Here is a 14,623-nt window from a genome sequence, read left to right on the forward strand (position 1 = left end):
GTCAAATGTTGCATTTTTTACACACAACAAACTCTATGCGAAAATTGGAACTAAAGAAAACACAGAGAATCATATTTTTTTCCTTCCCAAGTTTTTAAGGTTCTGATCCACATAATTTTTACATCACGTGTCACATTTTTGAAGGTTCTATTAGCCACGAAAAAAAAAAGATTCAGATCAAACATAATTATGGAATTAAAATTTAGTAGTCAAAACTATAGTGTTTTTAGGCTATCTCATATCAAGATTAATCGTACATTAATTATTCACATTTTGTTTTATAATAAAAATTATTATTATTATCATCATTATTATTTTGTTATGTTATGATTTAATTGCAAAAACTGCTAGATTAGTAACAAGAACTAAAAATCGAAGAACACTTGAATACATAGACGCCAAGGAGTAATATATATTCAGTATAATCAGTATACTTTGTTGTGTTCAATTGGTTAACTTACATTCATGAACAATGTCCTATATATTCTGTATGTTTTCCACTATATATGTCTTCGATCTACCTGATTTACCCCCACAAAAAATTTTCAATTTACAAGGGTATGTGAGCCTTCATTTCCCTCAAAAATCGTGGGAAACAAAAACAAAACCCCGTATGAGGCCTACATTCCTAGGGCTTGTACCAAGCCACCAACTTGAATTGCAGCCATTTGCCACCTCCAAGTGTCAAAACTTTGCTCAAGAACAATTTTCTTGGCCTTGCTAAAGAGATCCTCCCCTTCTTTCATCACTTTTGTCACCTTAGGGCACTTGAGCAACCCTAAGTATGCTTCCAAGTCATGCACACAAGCTGGGTCTCTCGCCTTGAAGAAGTCTAGGGCAAGCTCCACTCCCACATGTGTGTAGCATGAGCTACTCCATGGCAGCTCCAGCTTGCCTCCCAAAACCCTAGAATTCTCGTTCAGGAAGATGCCGGGGAGCTTGGTGATGGGGTCGTTCACATTTACCACCCTGAGCACCTTGACGCCGAGCTCGTCGCACCTGTCCTTGAACGCCGTGTTCCCGACACGAGGGCCGGCGAAGGAGAAGACGGTGATCGGCACGGCGCGGCCGCGGGCGTCCCGGTTGAGGCCAAGCTCGGCGAGGTCATAGCCTAGTAGCAGCGCCAGCGAGCTGCCCATGCTGTGGCCGGCGAGGGTGACGCTGACGTCCTCGTGCTTGTGCTTGGCGATGAGGCGGGTCACCTCGGAGAGGAGCTGGTTCCGGCAGCTGCCGCAGGTGAAGCGGCAGGTGGCGTCGTCGGAGGTGTAGACGGAGAGGAAGCCCGACTCGACCTTCACGTCGGGGCGCGGGTCGGCCGGGTCGAACCTCGCCGGCGCCAGCGAGCTCATCATGTTGGCCACCCACTCGGACCCGGTGACCGTGCCGCGGAACGACACGACGATGTCGCGGCGGCCGAGGCGGCGCACCGCCTCGTCCGTGGCCACGGCGACGTACCCGATCCACCGGCTCGGGCACGGCGGGCCGGCGGCGAGGTCGGGCGCGGCGTAGATGTACCTCGTGACCTCGTACCCTGCGCCGGCCATGCCGACCTCGTCGAGCATCCGGGCCTTGCCGTACTTGCAGTTGAGGTAGCGCTTTGACGCGGCGTCGAGGTCGAACGCCTTGTACGTCGCCGCCACCAGCTCGCCGTACCGGACGATCTCGCCGCGGAGGAGCGGGTGCAGCTCCTCCTCGGCCGTGCCCTCCACCATGCCCTCCCAATCCCTCTCCCCCTGCACCTCCCTCCACACGCTCGCCAACGCCACTCCGCCACTCTCCACCGCTGTCGTCCTCCTCCTCGCCACCACCACCGGCGCAGCCTGCCTCATGTTCTTCTTCACCGCCACGCTCGACGACGCCGCGGACGCCGTCTGCGGCATCGCCACCGTCGCCGCCGCCGCCGCAGCGGCATGGCTACCCGCGGGCCTGTGCTGCTGCTGCTGCTGCGAGGGTGTCTTGGTGGCGTAGAGCCCCGGAGGAGGGTTGGTCAGGTGTATCGCCATTGGAGCGGAGACCGATCGAGCGCTCGAGCAGCAGCAAGCAAAGTGGTGGAGCTTGCTGCGGAGGTTGGGGTTAGGGAAGAGGGGGATGGGAGGTTCGAGCTTATTTATAGAAGGCGGAGGGAGGAGAGAGAAGGAAGGAGGAGGACGCGGCGCGCGCGTGGTGCATATTTTGTGGAGAGAGGGAAGGAGAGGGAGACGTGTTGGGTGGCAGGGGTTGGAAAGAGAAAGGGAGGGAAAAGGAAAGCAAGCTGATGATATAAGGCGCACATCTTGCACGTTGCACCGCGGCGATTTGACTGGCTTCTTGAGCAGCGTTGAAGATGAGAGAGAGATAGAGATGGGCTATTACGTCCTTTTCACTCGTATGTATTTCTTTCCCCTTTTGGCCCTTTAGTCCTCAGGTATTTGCATATACAATGTCTCAGTGATCCGGCATCGTCTTGTGTTAGTGTACTGCTCCCTCTATACTAAAATATAATAATTTGGAATCGGATTAGCTATTTTAGAGTACTATAAATTTAGACAAACCTCTATCTAGATTTGTAATAGGATGTGTTTAATTTGATCCTAAGTTGCTATACTTTATATTATTTCTCCATTAATTTATCTCATAGTATAAGACATAATCAAACTTGGTACTCTCTGCAAAACTAATTTTTGAGTAAACTTCACTTCGGACCTTCTTTACTGACCAAAATTTCACATTGGGCTAGGGCTAGACTCATGTTTTCACTTAACACTACTACATATACATACATACATATATATATATATATATATATATATATATATATATATATATATATATATATATATATATATATATATATATATATATATATATATATATATATATATATATATATATATATATATATATATGAACATTCACAACTCTTATACTAGAAACAAAATTGGAGAAATACTGAGTTTAAGAACTATTTTTTCTAGAAAAGATATTACATGTTTTACAATACCCAACTGTAGTGTAAGTACAAATTGTTGAATTCTAAGTTTTCTAACACAAAAAAGAAATGAGATCATATCTACAATCATTGTACTATTTGTAATTTGTTAAACCCAGTCCAAAGTGCAAATGATGATAACTATATATGGTGTTAAGTAAAAACATAAGTCTAACTCTAGTCCAATGTGAAATTTCGGTAAATAAAAGTTGACCAAATTAAAGTGAATTTTTTAACTGCAGACCAAAGTGAAATTAATTTACTCCTAAAATTTTATTTTTCACATCTATAGGGTTTATAGCAACAAAACGATGACCATAGGAAATTAATCTCAAGTAGTAATCAAATAATATTGTTTTTCACCAAATGAAATTTAATTTATTTTATATTAATTGTTCATCAAATATTTTAAGAGTGAATCTTATGAGATGGTGGGAGTATTTATATTTTTGGAATGTACACTGCTTTAATGTTTCGTAAGACTTGAGCACGGTCGATCAATGTGTCACAAACATTTGAATTTCATCAATTTGTAATTGTGTTGTCCGATGAATCCAATTATGTTGATCATTTAAGTAGGTAATTTGAGGCCCATTTCAGAATTGTTTATAAGTGAGCTCACAGGTGGAGCCACCTTAGTTTTAAGCACATGCATGTGACAATTATTATCAAGCCAATAAGGTATACAATGTGCGACCCTTGTGGGCACAATCTATTGGAGGGTAAGGTATAGGATGAAACGTCCTTCACCTTATCATAATCAGCAAGTGGTACAGAGGAATATGTACAAGAGAGTCTACCTGATGGTTTCCTTCAAAGCCACATGCTTTGAGTATAATTAATGTAATAACAGATGTACATCACGATAGAAATGTCCTTAAATGTGAACGCGTTCCATTTCTCACGCAATGACTAGATAATTAAGAACATTGAGTATTCACTTTCGATTAATCATATATTCCTTTCGGTAGCAGACATATCTATATATATCCATTGAGGATCGATCGAGTACCGCATAATATATAGAATATAGAATTTCGACGCATAATAAAAGAATAAACATTATCCAAACTTCTTAAATCATGTACGCAGATATGCACATTCCAAAAAAAGTGTTGGAAAAAAGGGATAGAAAAGGGGAGGAATTAAACAGAAAAGCTAGGTTCTTCTCCACTAACACCCACCAGCAGGCACCAGAGTGTGCGAGATAGGTGGTATAATAATAATATCAGGAAACTGTAGGTGGTCATCTGCTAAATGGGCATGGTCGGTTGCGGGGTCAGCTTCCCATGTCTCCATGTGGCTCATATGTGTACGTACGTGTGAGATTCTGTGGCCGTTTTTTCTTTTGCCTCCGGTGGCGCCCACTACCAGGGGCAGCTGCTAGTTTACTACTTTTATGCCAACAAATACAAAGCCCTTTCGAACAATGCTAAAGGCCTGCGTCCATAAAGCCCGCTTCTCGGAAGGACTGCTTGCTAACGTTTTCCGAACTACTAAATTAAAATTTTTTCTTAAAATATCAATTAACTTCATTTTCTAAATTTATGATAGTCAGCATTTAACTTATTATGCGCTAATATTTTTTTCTCGATGTCTCAAACTAAGCTTACATCAAACCTATTAGACTTTAACTATTAATAGAAAAAATCTGACGTAAAAGTATTATTAGATTTATCTTTAAACAATCTACTATAATATACATCTCTTTTATTTTAAAATATTTTTTTATAGATATTACTCCCTCCGTACCAAAATAAGTTTATTTTTACTCATCCCACATATACAAATACAATATGAAAAAGACTAAAATAAATTTAATTTATAAAATATCAACATAACTATTTCTCACTTTATTTACTCTCAGTACAATTATTTTATATTTTTACAAACTTTGTTGCAATGATTATTTAAAAATATTATTTTGAGATAAATAGGAGAAAAAAATAAACTTATTATAGAATAGAGGGAGCATCGGTTAAAGTAGCAAATAAGAGACCGCCGTACGTATGAAAGTTTAAAATTTCTGGACGGAGTGAGTAGCTAGATTGTCAATTCAATTCACTTTGCTAGCTGCTGGGATCTCTCTCTCTCTCTCCTCCTGCATGCCGGCCAGCCGCAGATCAGATCCGCTAGCTGCTACTGGTTCAGCGACACGGCATTCCGTACACATACCGCCGGAAATTCGGGCCAAATTAAGTCGTGACTACCGCATGTGTAATAAATTTCCTCGTTTTGTCTTTGTGTTTATGGACAACTTTAGTTTGGTCCTGCATTAGTTTGGACTGGCTAGTCAGTTAATATGCTTTGAATTGAGCAGAATCATTGATAGAATTAATTAGTTTTGACTTGTTAATCAGTTAATCTGGTTTGTGATCAGTTAATTTTATGGTTGCATTTCTTTTAAAGTTAGTTAAAATGATACTAGTTCTCTTTTTTGCTTTTAAATCTTAATTGTCTCCAAAAATATTTATATATAACGTTAATCAAGTTTTGATATACATATAGTATTACCAGTTTATCACTGGTCTTTGTTTGTTTATCGTGTGCATTAGCCAGTATGGTCGAGTACACATCTCTCAATATATATGTATACTACTGAGCGACATTTCTACATATTATAGCAACTCGGTGTTAGATACAATATATAAGAATGCCGCTCAGTAGAATACATATATTGAACAAGACAGATGATACTAGGTAGCTTGTCTATTTTAAACTATTTTAGTCATATTAATCATTATAGTAGTTGTTAAATTATAAGCACATCGAGACCCTTGTTAATAATTTTTTTTCTAGGTTCAACATTGATTATACTCGTTTCCAATGATTAAAATCGGTATACTGCAGACTATACGCATATGTATGCGTGCAGATACGGTTATATGAGACAGGACAGCTATAGTCCACTAAAGCATATGAAAGAAGGGAGAAGAGAAACATTTGGATGACAACACTATATATAAACCTAACGAACCGACCACCAGTGTTTCAACCTAGCTGCCTTCCATTTGGTCCTCGAAAACATCACGGTCAATTCATGTTCAAGGGAAAAAAAATGGAACAGCAATTCAAATTCCAAACATAAATCTGAAAGCTAGAAATTATGGATCAAACACATGAAAAACATCCACAAAATACCAATTAATTCCTTCATCGGCTCTTCATGCATCTTGACTAGTACTGTACTCCCTCTGGTTCTATATTAATTGACGTTTTGGATAAGATTGAGGTTAAACTTTTATAACTTTGACCATTAATAATTTTAAAAATACTTAGTTTAAAGAAACTAGAAAAACATATATAGATTTGCCTTTCAAAACACTATAATAAAAGTAAACATGCATTTATTTATTGTATATATTATAATAGAAAAATAAGGTCAAAGATATATTTTATAGAGGGTGTCATTGTCTAAAGCGTCAATTAAACTAAAACCGGAGGGAGTAATTAACTCAGCTGACGTATCGCCACTTATTAGGCAATACAGCACGCATGACGCCACAAAAGTACGCGCCATCTACGTCGATCGCACTATTGCTTTGACCAAAAGAGATCGATTAAGAAAATATTTTGGCTGAAAAATGTGGTCCAAGCTTCTACTAGGACCTTACGCCATCTATCGCACACAAACTCTCCTATACATACATGTGTTGACCTTCTCCTAATTAATTAATAATAGTCCCAATTAATTTAATCGGTTATTGATGAAGCATACCTGTGCAGGTAGCCGCAACTGCGAGGATATATTGACTAGATAGATTTTGTGGGACTAATTTATTGGTTTGATTTTATGTAGTGATAAATTTAATTAAATTAGTTTGGCTTCTTCTTGCTCTGTTGGGCCACAGCTGCGAGGATTCAACGCGGGGCCGGAGAACGGAACGAACGCAGCGAGTTTGCGGCCGAGGCACGACGCACGCGCGTTATAGCTTCAACTGTGGTGTCGCCACGTAGGAGTCATTAAGAGGGTCACTACGTAGGAGACATTTTTCCTTCTCTTCCTGTCGATTTTCTGGTTCGGCAATATAATTTATAAGATGCATAAAATCAAAAGTATATAGATGATGACATACATATTTATACTGGTTCAGACTCTCGATAAGAGGTAATATCCTATTTCAGTTGCATATAGATTAGATTTGTATAATGAGGATACAACTTGCTCGTATATGATCATGATTACCTTATGTATCCATCAATCAAAGTGCATATGTTATAAGAATTACTTATTATATATTTGAACAAATGTTGCTACATAATAAGTTTCATGTTTTTCGTTTGCAGAAATAATAGTTTGGTTGAAGGAAAAGAGACCGAGTATAAATAATACATGGATGAACAAAAAATTTGCTTGGGGACCCAACAAAGACTTACTCCAAGTCCACTCCAACCTCACAACGTTACTTTTGGTCCATAAAAGACAAGAGATAAAGGTCTACACGTTCTGGATTCAGATTCGAGCCTCCTAAAAGCATCAACTTCAAACCGACCTAGCTGCTGATTTAGAAGGAATCTCAAGGCCATGAGTACTTGTTGGAAAGCTTATAAAATGATGAGGTAACTAGATCTCGGTCTTCCGATAGGTATTGATAACTATCGAATTGGTGGAAACTTGACACACACGATCCGTCTTCTGAACAACACGATCCAAACACTGCAATCGCACCACCACATCCCCTCTGGTTATCAACCGTGCCGAAACCCGGTTGACCTCTCCGGGAAGGCCAACCATGCATGCGAATTGAAGAACACAAGCAATAACAAGGTAAATAGCAACTCAATTGCATATGAATAATTATCACTCGAATTTGGGGTTCTACAAATCGAACAAGCGGCAAAACTACAATGGCGGATAATCTACGTAAAACCTGATTCTAAACTATGATAGCTACTGAATAAATATGAATAGGATACAAATCGAACAAGCGACGAAACTACAATGGTAGAAATAATCTAAGTAAAACCCAATTCTAAACTATGATGGCTACTGAATAAATTTGATTTGGACATCCTAGGGTTTCCCTATGGCGCACACCCCCTTGGGTTTAGCCCACGACACAATTACAAAGGCCTAAGACCCAAATCAGATACGGACTGGATGAGGTATGTGGCTTGTTTTGCAAATTCCCGACAGCTTGATGGGAATTTTGACGTGAGACAAAAACCATCTGAAAGTAGACTCTATAAGCTTTGCAACAAGTACTCATGGGCTACGACATTCTTTATAGATCAGCGGCTAGGTCCGTTTGAAGTTGATGCTGTCAGGAGTCCCGAACCGAATCCAAAACCTATAGAACTTTATCTCTTGTCTTCTGTGGACAAAAATAACGTGGTGAGGTAGGAGTGGACTTGGATAAGGACTTTGTTTGGTTTCCAATCAACTTCTTTGATTATCCATGCATTCTTTACGCTCGGTTTCTTTTCCTTCACCTAAGCAATTACCTCTGAAAATGAAAACACACGAAACTCATTGTGTCGTAACATTGCAAAACATAATTATCATAGATCCATGGTTGACCAAACAATAAAGAACTTGGAGAAGGTCTTTGTTTGGTTTCCAATCAACTTCTTTGATCATCCATGCATTCTTTAAGCTCGGTTTCTTTTCCTTCACCTAAGCAATTACCTCTGAAAATGAAAACACACGAAACTCATTGTGTCGCAACATTGCAAAACATTATTATCATAGATCCATGGTTGACCAAACAATAAAGAACATGCTTGCATAGGCACAAGATCAAAATTTGCAGTATCATGGTAACTTCCAATCGAAAATTTTACACTCGCAATGCTATTTACCTTGAACTAACCACAAGAGTTGAACCATTTGATGTAATATTGATGAGGATGCGGTTGTGTAGGCAACTCAAGATTCTCAACCAAATCTGAACTCACAAAGTTGCTGCAACTCCCACTATCGATTATAACATGAGATCCTCTATCCTTAACCACAAACCTTTTTTTAATGAAATTACTGCCAGGGATTCGCCCGGTAGTGTGATTTTATAGAGATAAAAAACTATTTACAAGGTTACAGAGTTACAGAAAGAAACCGCAACAAAGACTATAAGGTTTGTAACCAATTAAAAACAATTTGCTTTAAAGGATCCTTCATTCTGCACATATGCAGAAGAACTTCTTTCATAAAAAGTGATCTCCAGGCTTGGAAGGAGGGTTGAATGTTCTGAAAGATTAAACCATTCCTTGCTTCCATATGTGCCAAGCTGCTAGAAAGAAAATCTCCAAGAAGCCCCTCTGAGCAAACTTTAGTCTTGCTAGGGCAATCATTTGGAAGAACTCCAAATTATGATCCCACTCAATTCCCAAATGCTGCCAACACCTGATGTTGAAAGGGTAGGAGAAGAAAAGATGCAACCTTGTTTCTCTGTGATCTGCATTACACAATACACATGTGAGGTCATCATCTTCTTTGGCACAATGTCTTCTATCCAGCATATCTCTTGTGTTGAGTCTGTCACAAAATAGGAGCCAGGCAAAAACTTTTATCTTCATGACACATTTTGTTTTTTCCACAACCAAATCATGGGTCTGGGGGGCTGCAATGCAGCAAAGTTGAGCTTATAGAATTTCTTAGCTATGTACTTGTCTGAACCCCAAATTAAACTCCAAGTATCCCCCTTCCTGACTGTATGTTCAGATTGCCTAGAACTTCCTCTAGCTGTAAGAATTCAGAATATGCCATATCTGAGAGAGGAAGAATAAAAGAATCTTCTAAAGGTCTTGAACACATACCTTTCACTAAATCAGTTTTATACATGGTCACTGCAAAAAGATTGGGGTAGCTGGTGCATTTAAAATTATTATTCCATAGATCATTCCAGAAAAAGGGCAGTTGTTCCTGTCCTAATTTCACATTTGGCTATTCCCCTGAAGATGTCTGCGAGAGATGTGATATCCCTCCACCAAAATGAACCCTTATTCACCATCAAGTGTGGAACTTTAGAATCATAATATGCTTGCGAGATCAGCTTTACCCATGGTAAATCGGTACCATTATAGAATTTGACCATGTGTTTTAGGAGGAGGGATGTGTTTTGAACTCTCAAGTTAATCACTCCTAGTCCTCCTTTCTCTTTAGGGGTGCACACCCTGTCCCAAGAGGCTAGAGATTTCCTTGTAGAAGAAGGGTTATTCCCTCTCCACAGGCAGTTCTTTCAAGCTGTGTCAATGGCCTTGATGACTGTAACTGGTAACTGCAGCGAAGACATGTAGTAGGTTGGGATTGATGAAAGAACTGAATTGATCAATGTTAATCTTCCTCCTTGAGGCAGAATCATGGAGCTTGCTGTCAACCTTCTTTCTACCCTGTCCACTAACGGTGCAAAATCCACCACTCTAGGTCTAGTGGTGCCCAGAGGCAATCCCTAATAAGTGAAAGGTAGAGAACCAATTTGACATCCCAGAATGCCAGCTAACAAATCAGCTTTGTCCTGTGACAGATTGAGTAGGTATAAGCTTGATTTATCAAAGTTCACCTTAAGGCCTGTGGATTGAGCAAACATGTTTAAAATAGCCTTAAAACAGAAGACTTCTCTCTGGGATGCTTTTAGCAAGATCAAAGTGTCATCAGCATACTGTATGATTGGAAAACCATCACCACTACTTTCATTAATTGGCTTTGAGAGAAGACCCTAATGGAAAGCTTTGTTGTTTATCCTTTGCAGCATCTCTGCACCCAGCACAAAAAGTAGAGGTGAGAGAGGGTCTCCTTGCCTGGCCCCTCTCTTGCATATAAAAGAATTCCCTGGCACCCCATTTAATAGCACAACAGAGGATGCAGTAGAAAAAACCTTTTGTACCCACTCAATCCATTTTGGTGGAAAACCTATATGATGCAGAACTGAGAGAATTGCAGAGTGCTCAATGGTATCAAAGGCTTTTCCAAAATCTAACTTCAGGAGAACAATTTCCCTCTTAGACTGCTGACACTGGTGAATATACTCAAAAAACCAAGCAAGACAATCCTGTATGGTTTTCCCTTTAATGAAACCATATTGATTATCACTCACCAGTTTGAGGATCACCCCTTGAAGCTTATCAGCCATTAACTTTGTTAGGATTTTCAGGCTTATTCCCATGAGTGAAATAGGCCTGAAGTCATTGACAGTCTCTGGGGAGCTTTTCTTTGGAACCCGGGTTATAAAAGAGCTATTTAGGATCTCCAAATCAACACATCCAGCATAGAAATGAGCTACTAGTCTGTAATAATCTTGAGCTATGATGTGCCAATACTTTTTCATGAAATAGCCATTAAAACCATCTGGTCCAGGTGCTTTGTTAGCTGGTAAAATGGAGATGAGACTGTCAATTTCCTAAGTAGAAAACATATCAACCAGACTACTCAAATCTGTATGTCTGTCAAAAAGAGCCTCCAGATCAAAAGCCATCTGTGGGGAATTGGAAACACCTATCCTGTTCTTGAAGCTGTGATGAAAAAGGGATGCCTTTTGCTCATGCAAGTGCACAGTCTGTCCATTGTGATTTAGCACTTGTGAAACAGTGTTGAGTCTGAATCTTTCAGTGGCTATTGACTGGAAGAATTTTGTATTCTTCTCCCCCAGCATCATCCATCTATTGGTACACCTTTTTTTCCAATAGATTTTCCTAAACTCCAATAATTTCAAAATTTGCACTTTTACTGTTTCTCTGAATTTCCACTCATAGACTGAAAGCATTATGTTCTCCTCAACTAAATCCAGAAAGTCCACCACTTTGTTGCAATTTTTTAACAGTCCCATTAGTTTAGACAGGTTTTTACTCCAAGCTAGGAGCTTTTTCCTTAACACTTTTAATTTAAAAGAGATGCATTTGGCAGGATCATCAAAACCAGGATCTAAAGACCAAGCTGCCTGAACAATATCAGAAAACCCCTCCATCTCCACCTAGTAATTTTCAAATATAAAAATAGGAGATTTTGGGATTTTTGTGTCAATCTTCACTACACATGGCACATGGTCAGAGATGTTTCTGGTTAAAGGCATCACTATTGTGTTGGGATAATCCAAAGACCATGAAGCCGAAGTAAACACCCAGTCCAGAAGTAAACACCCAGTCCAGTCTTTCAAGAAGAGGGTTATGTTGCATGTTGCTCCAGGTGAAATTTCGTCCTTTAAGAGGGATTTCAACTTCTATAGAGCTAATGATGTCATTAAAGATAAAAATGTCATTCGTATCTGCCCCATCTTTATTTCTCTCTTGCACAGATCTATAGAAGTTGAAATCTCCCAAGAAAAGCCAATTCTGCTGATCACCAATATGAACATTCCTAAACCAAGAAACAAAATTTATTCTTTCAAGGCTACTACAAGGGCCATAAACACATGTCAGGGTCTAGGTCTGGGCAGATTGTGTTGAGGTGAAGTCAATGGTGATAGAAAAAAGGTTCACTTCAACCACTGCCCCCACAAAAACTCGAGATGACCAAACAATCAAGTCCCTCCCTGACGCTCCATTAGAAGGAGCAAAAGCAAAACTATCAAAATTCTTTGGGGCAAACTTCCTGATATCAGAGAGATTAAAGTGATCTTTTTTAGTTTCCTGAATATAACAAACTTGACAACCACTGTCCTCAATCTTCTGCCTTAACGAGAGTAACTTGGATTCAGCATTCATCCCTCTAATATTCCAACAGAGCACATTCCAAGATTTGAAATTATTCATGGAAAAATGAATCAAAGAGACTGAAATAATTAGAACTGGCACAACCAGTCTGTAAAAAGAAAATATCCCAAGTACTTAGGGTGCACACAACTGGGCCACACAACTGCCAGAGCACAAAAGTTCTTGCCCAAATACAGACCATTACATGATGAATAAAATTAAAATACAGGTCTGCTGAAACACACAGAGAAACTAAGATCATTTTTCCTCTGTGTCGAGCCTGGGCATCTTCTTCCTTCTCTGGCCTCCCAGTCTAGACTCAGCTACCTCCTCAGGAGCTAGCCCGCACATGTCCACTCCCATCTTTTGCAATGGAGAGATAGAGCAATCAGATGGAGAGGAATCGGAGTGAACATCATCATAGACATTTGTATTAAAATCAGTTTCCTTTATGCTAGTATCATCAAAGATTTTCTCTATACCTGCCAACTCTTTAAGCTTTCTTGCAGATTTACCCTTGGCTTACCAATTCCCATTCTAGGATCCACCTTCAGTTCTGACCCTTCTTTGTTTAGTTGAAGTCTTGCACTCTGCCTCCTGTAGGGATTGTAAAGAAGGGTTTTCCATCCCTTTTTTTGACAGGAGCTTTGGGCAGCATCAAAGGAACAGCTGCTTGGCAAACTTGGCTGGATGGAGGTAGAATAGCCAAAGGCAAGACTTCAAGAATATCCATATCTTCATGGGCCTGAGGTTGGTTCTGAGGAGGATAACTAGACTTAGGAAAGTCTAGAGTCCAGGCAGCATCCAGCTTATTAACTTGACGGGAGAAATCGAACATTGTCTTCTTTGGCAGGACTAGAGCTGTGAAGGGGCTTGGCACTTGAATAGCAGCAGGGATAGAGTTACAGGCCAGGAACTGATGCATAGTACCCCTTTCTCTGCACATGAGTTCAATCTTCTCATTGATGCCTTTCATGGGATAGAAATAGGGGACCTTGGGGGTACTCATTTCTAGCTATTTTCTCCAATCTTGCTAAAAAAAACTCTGAACCTGTGCATCCTGGTCAAATTCTTGCACTTTTTCTCCCTTTGTCTGTATCAGGAACAAAGGGGACCACTACATTTTCCTTCCCAGGGCTAGCAGCAGCCGATTCAATTAGGCCATCAGGGTTAACTTCCATAATCTGGCCCATAGGGTGGTCTTGGCCCCAAGCATCTTCCACCTGCTCATTTGCTGCATTCTGTTGCTGGACTAAATCATCCCAGTCGCCTGCACCTGCTTGGGGATGACCCATTCCCATTTGCCAAATTTGGCCACCATCAGGATCCTCATCATCATCAGCAGCAGGATTTGGCTGTGGGCCAGCTGGAGGCAAATCTTCATCGGGCGGCATATTGATGAAGTCCCCTTCCAAAAGAAAAACTGAAATTGTCCAAGATTCGCCACCACCACCCATTCCCACTGGATCATGCAGGACGATTTTCCTCGGCACAGAGTCATTGTCTTTAAATTTAGCTCTAATGAGCACCCTCCCCTTCATCTGATCTCTTTCAAGCCAATAAGAGTGCTGGCCAAAAGAGGCTGTGGCAAGGTTGAGATGATCCCAATCAATAAAATCCAACGGGAAGTCCAGAAAGAGGAACCATCCGTCCCTGTTGTACTGAGAAGCTCTCCAATTCGGCCCTTGATCATGCTTTACAAATGTGATCGTGTCAACCCCATCATACACAAATGGCTCACTATGGACAAATTCATCTCTATGCATAGCAGAGCGGAGTTGAAACATGCCTACTACAAAAGCATGGCGGTAGCTGTTTCTAACCTCGAAAAGACGCTCATCCAAGATATGGTCAAGAATCAGGAGGTGATAGTGATCCCAGTCTTGTTCCGAAACTTGCGGGTGAACCAAGGCAAGGTAGAAGTCTTCATGGCGGCGCTCTGGCCTATGAGGGATGGTGATGTCGACTCTAGGAACTTGCACGTTGCCTCCCAAATGCACAATGTGACCTTGCCGGAGGAAACGGTGGGGA

General features: G+C 40.5%; 1 protein-coding gene across 1 annotated transcript; it reads right to left on the reverse strand.

Annotated features, from left to right (window-relative positions):
• Window positions 1–406: 406 nt before the first annotated feature.
• On the reverse strand, window positions 407–2,105 carry LOC4350323 (phospholipase A1 EG1, chloroplastic/mitochondrial). Its single transcript, XM_015761159.3, has one exon. It carries the CDS (start codon window positions 2,001–2,003, stop codon window positions 621–623), a length of 1,383 nt encoding a protein of 460 aa, XP_015616645.1. The 5' UTR covers window positions 2,004–2,105; the 3' UTR covers window positions 407–620.
• Between the last annotated feature and the right edge of the window lie 12,518 nt (window positions 2,106–14,623).

This window comes from Oryza sativa, chromosome 11 (assembly GCF_034140825.1).
Source record: "Oryza sativa Japonica Group chromosome 11, ASM3414082v1".
Taxonomy (NCBI): Eukaryota; Viridiplantae; Streptophyta; class Magnoliopsida; order Poales; family Poaceae; genus Oryza; species Oryza sativa.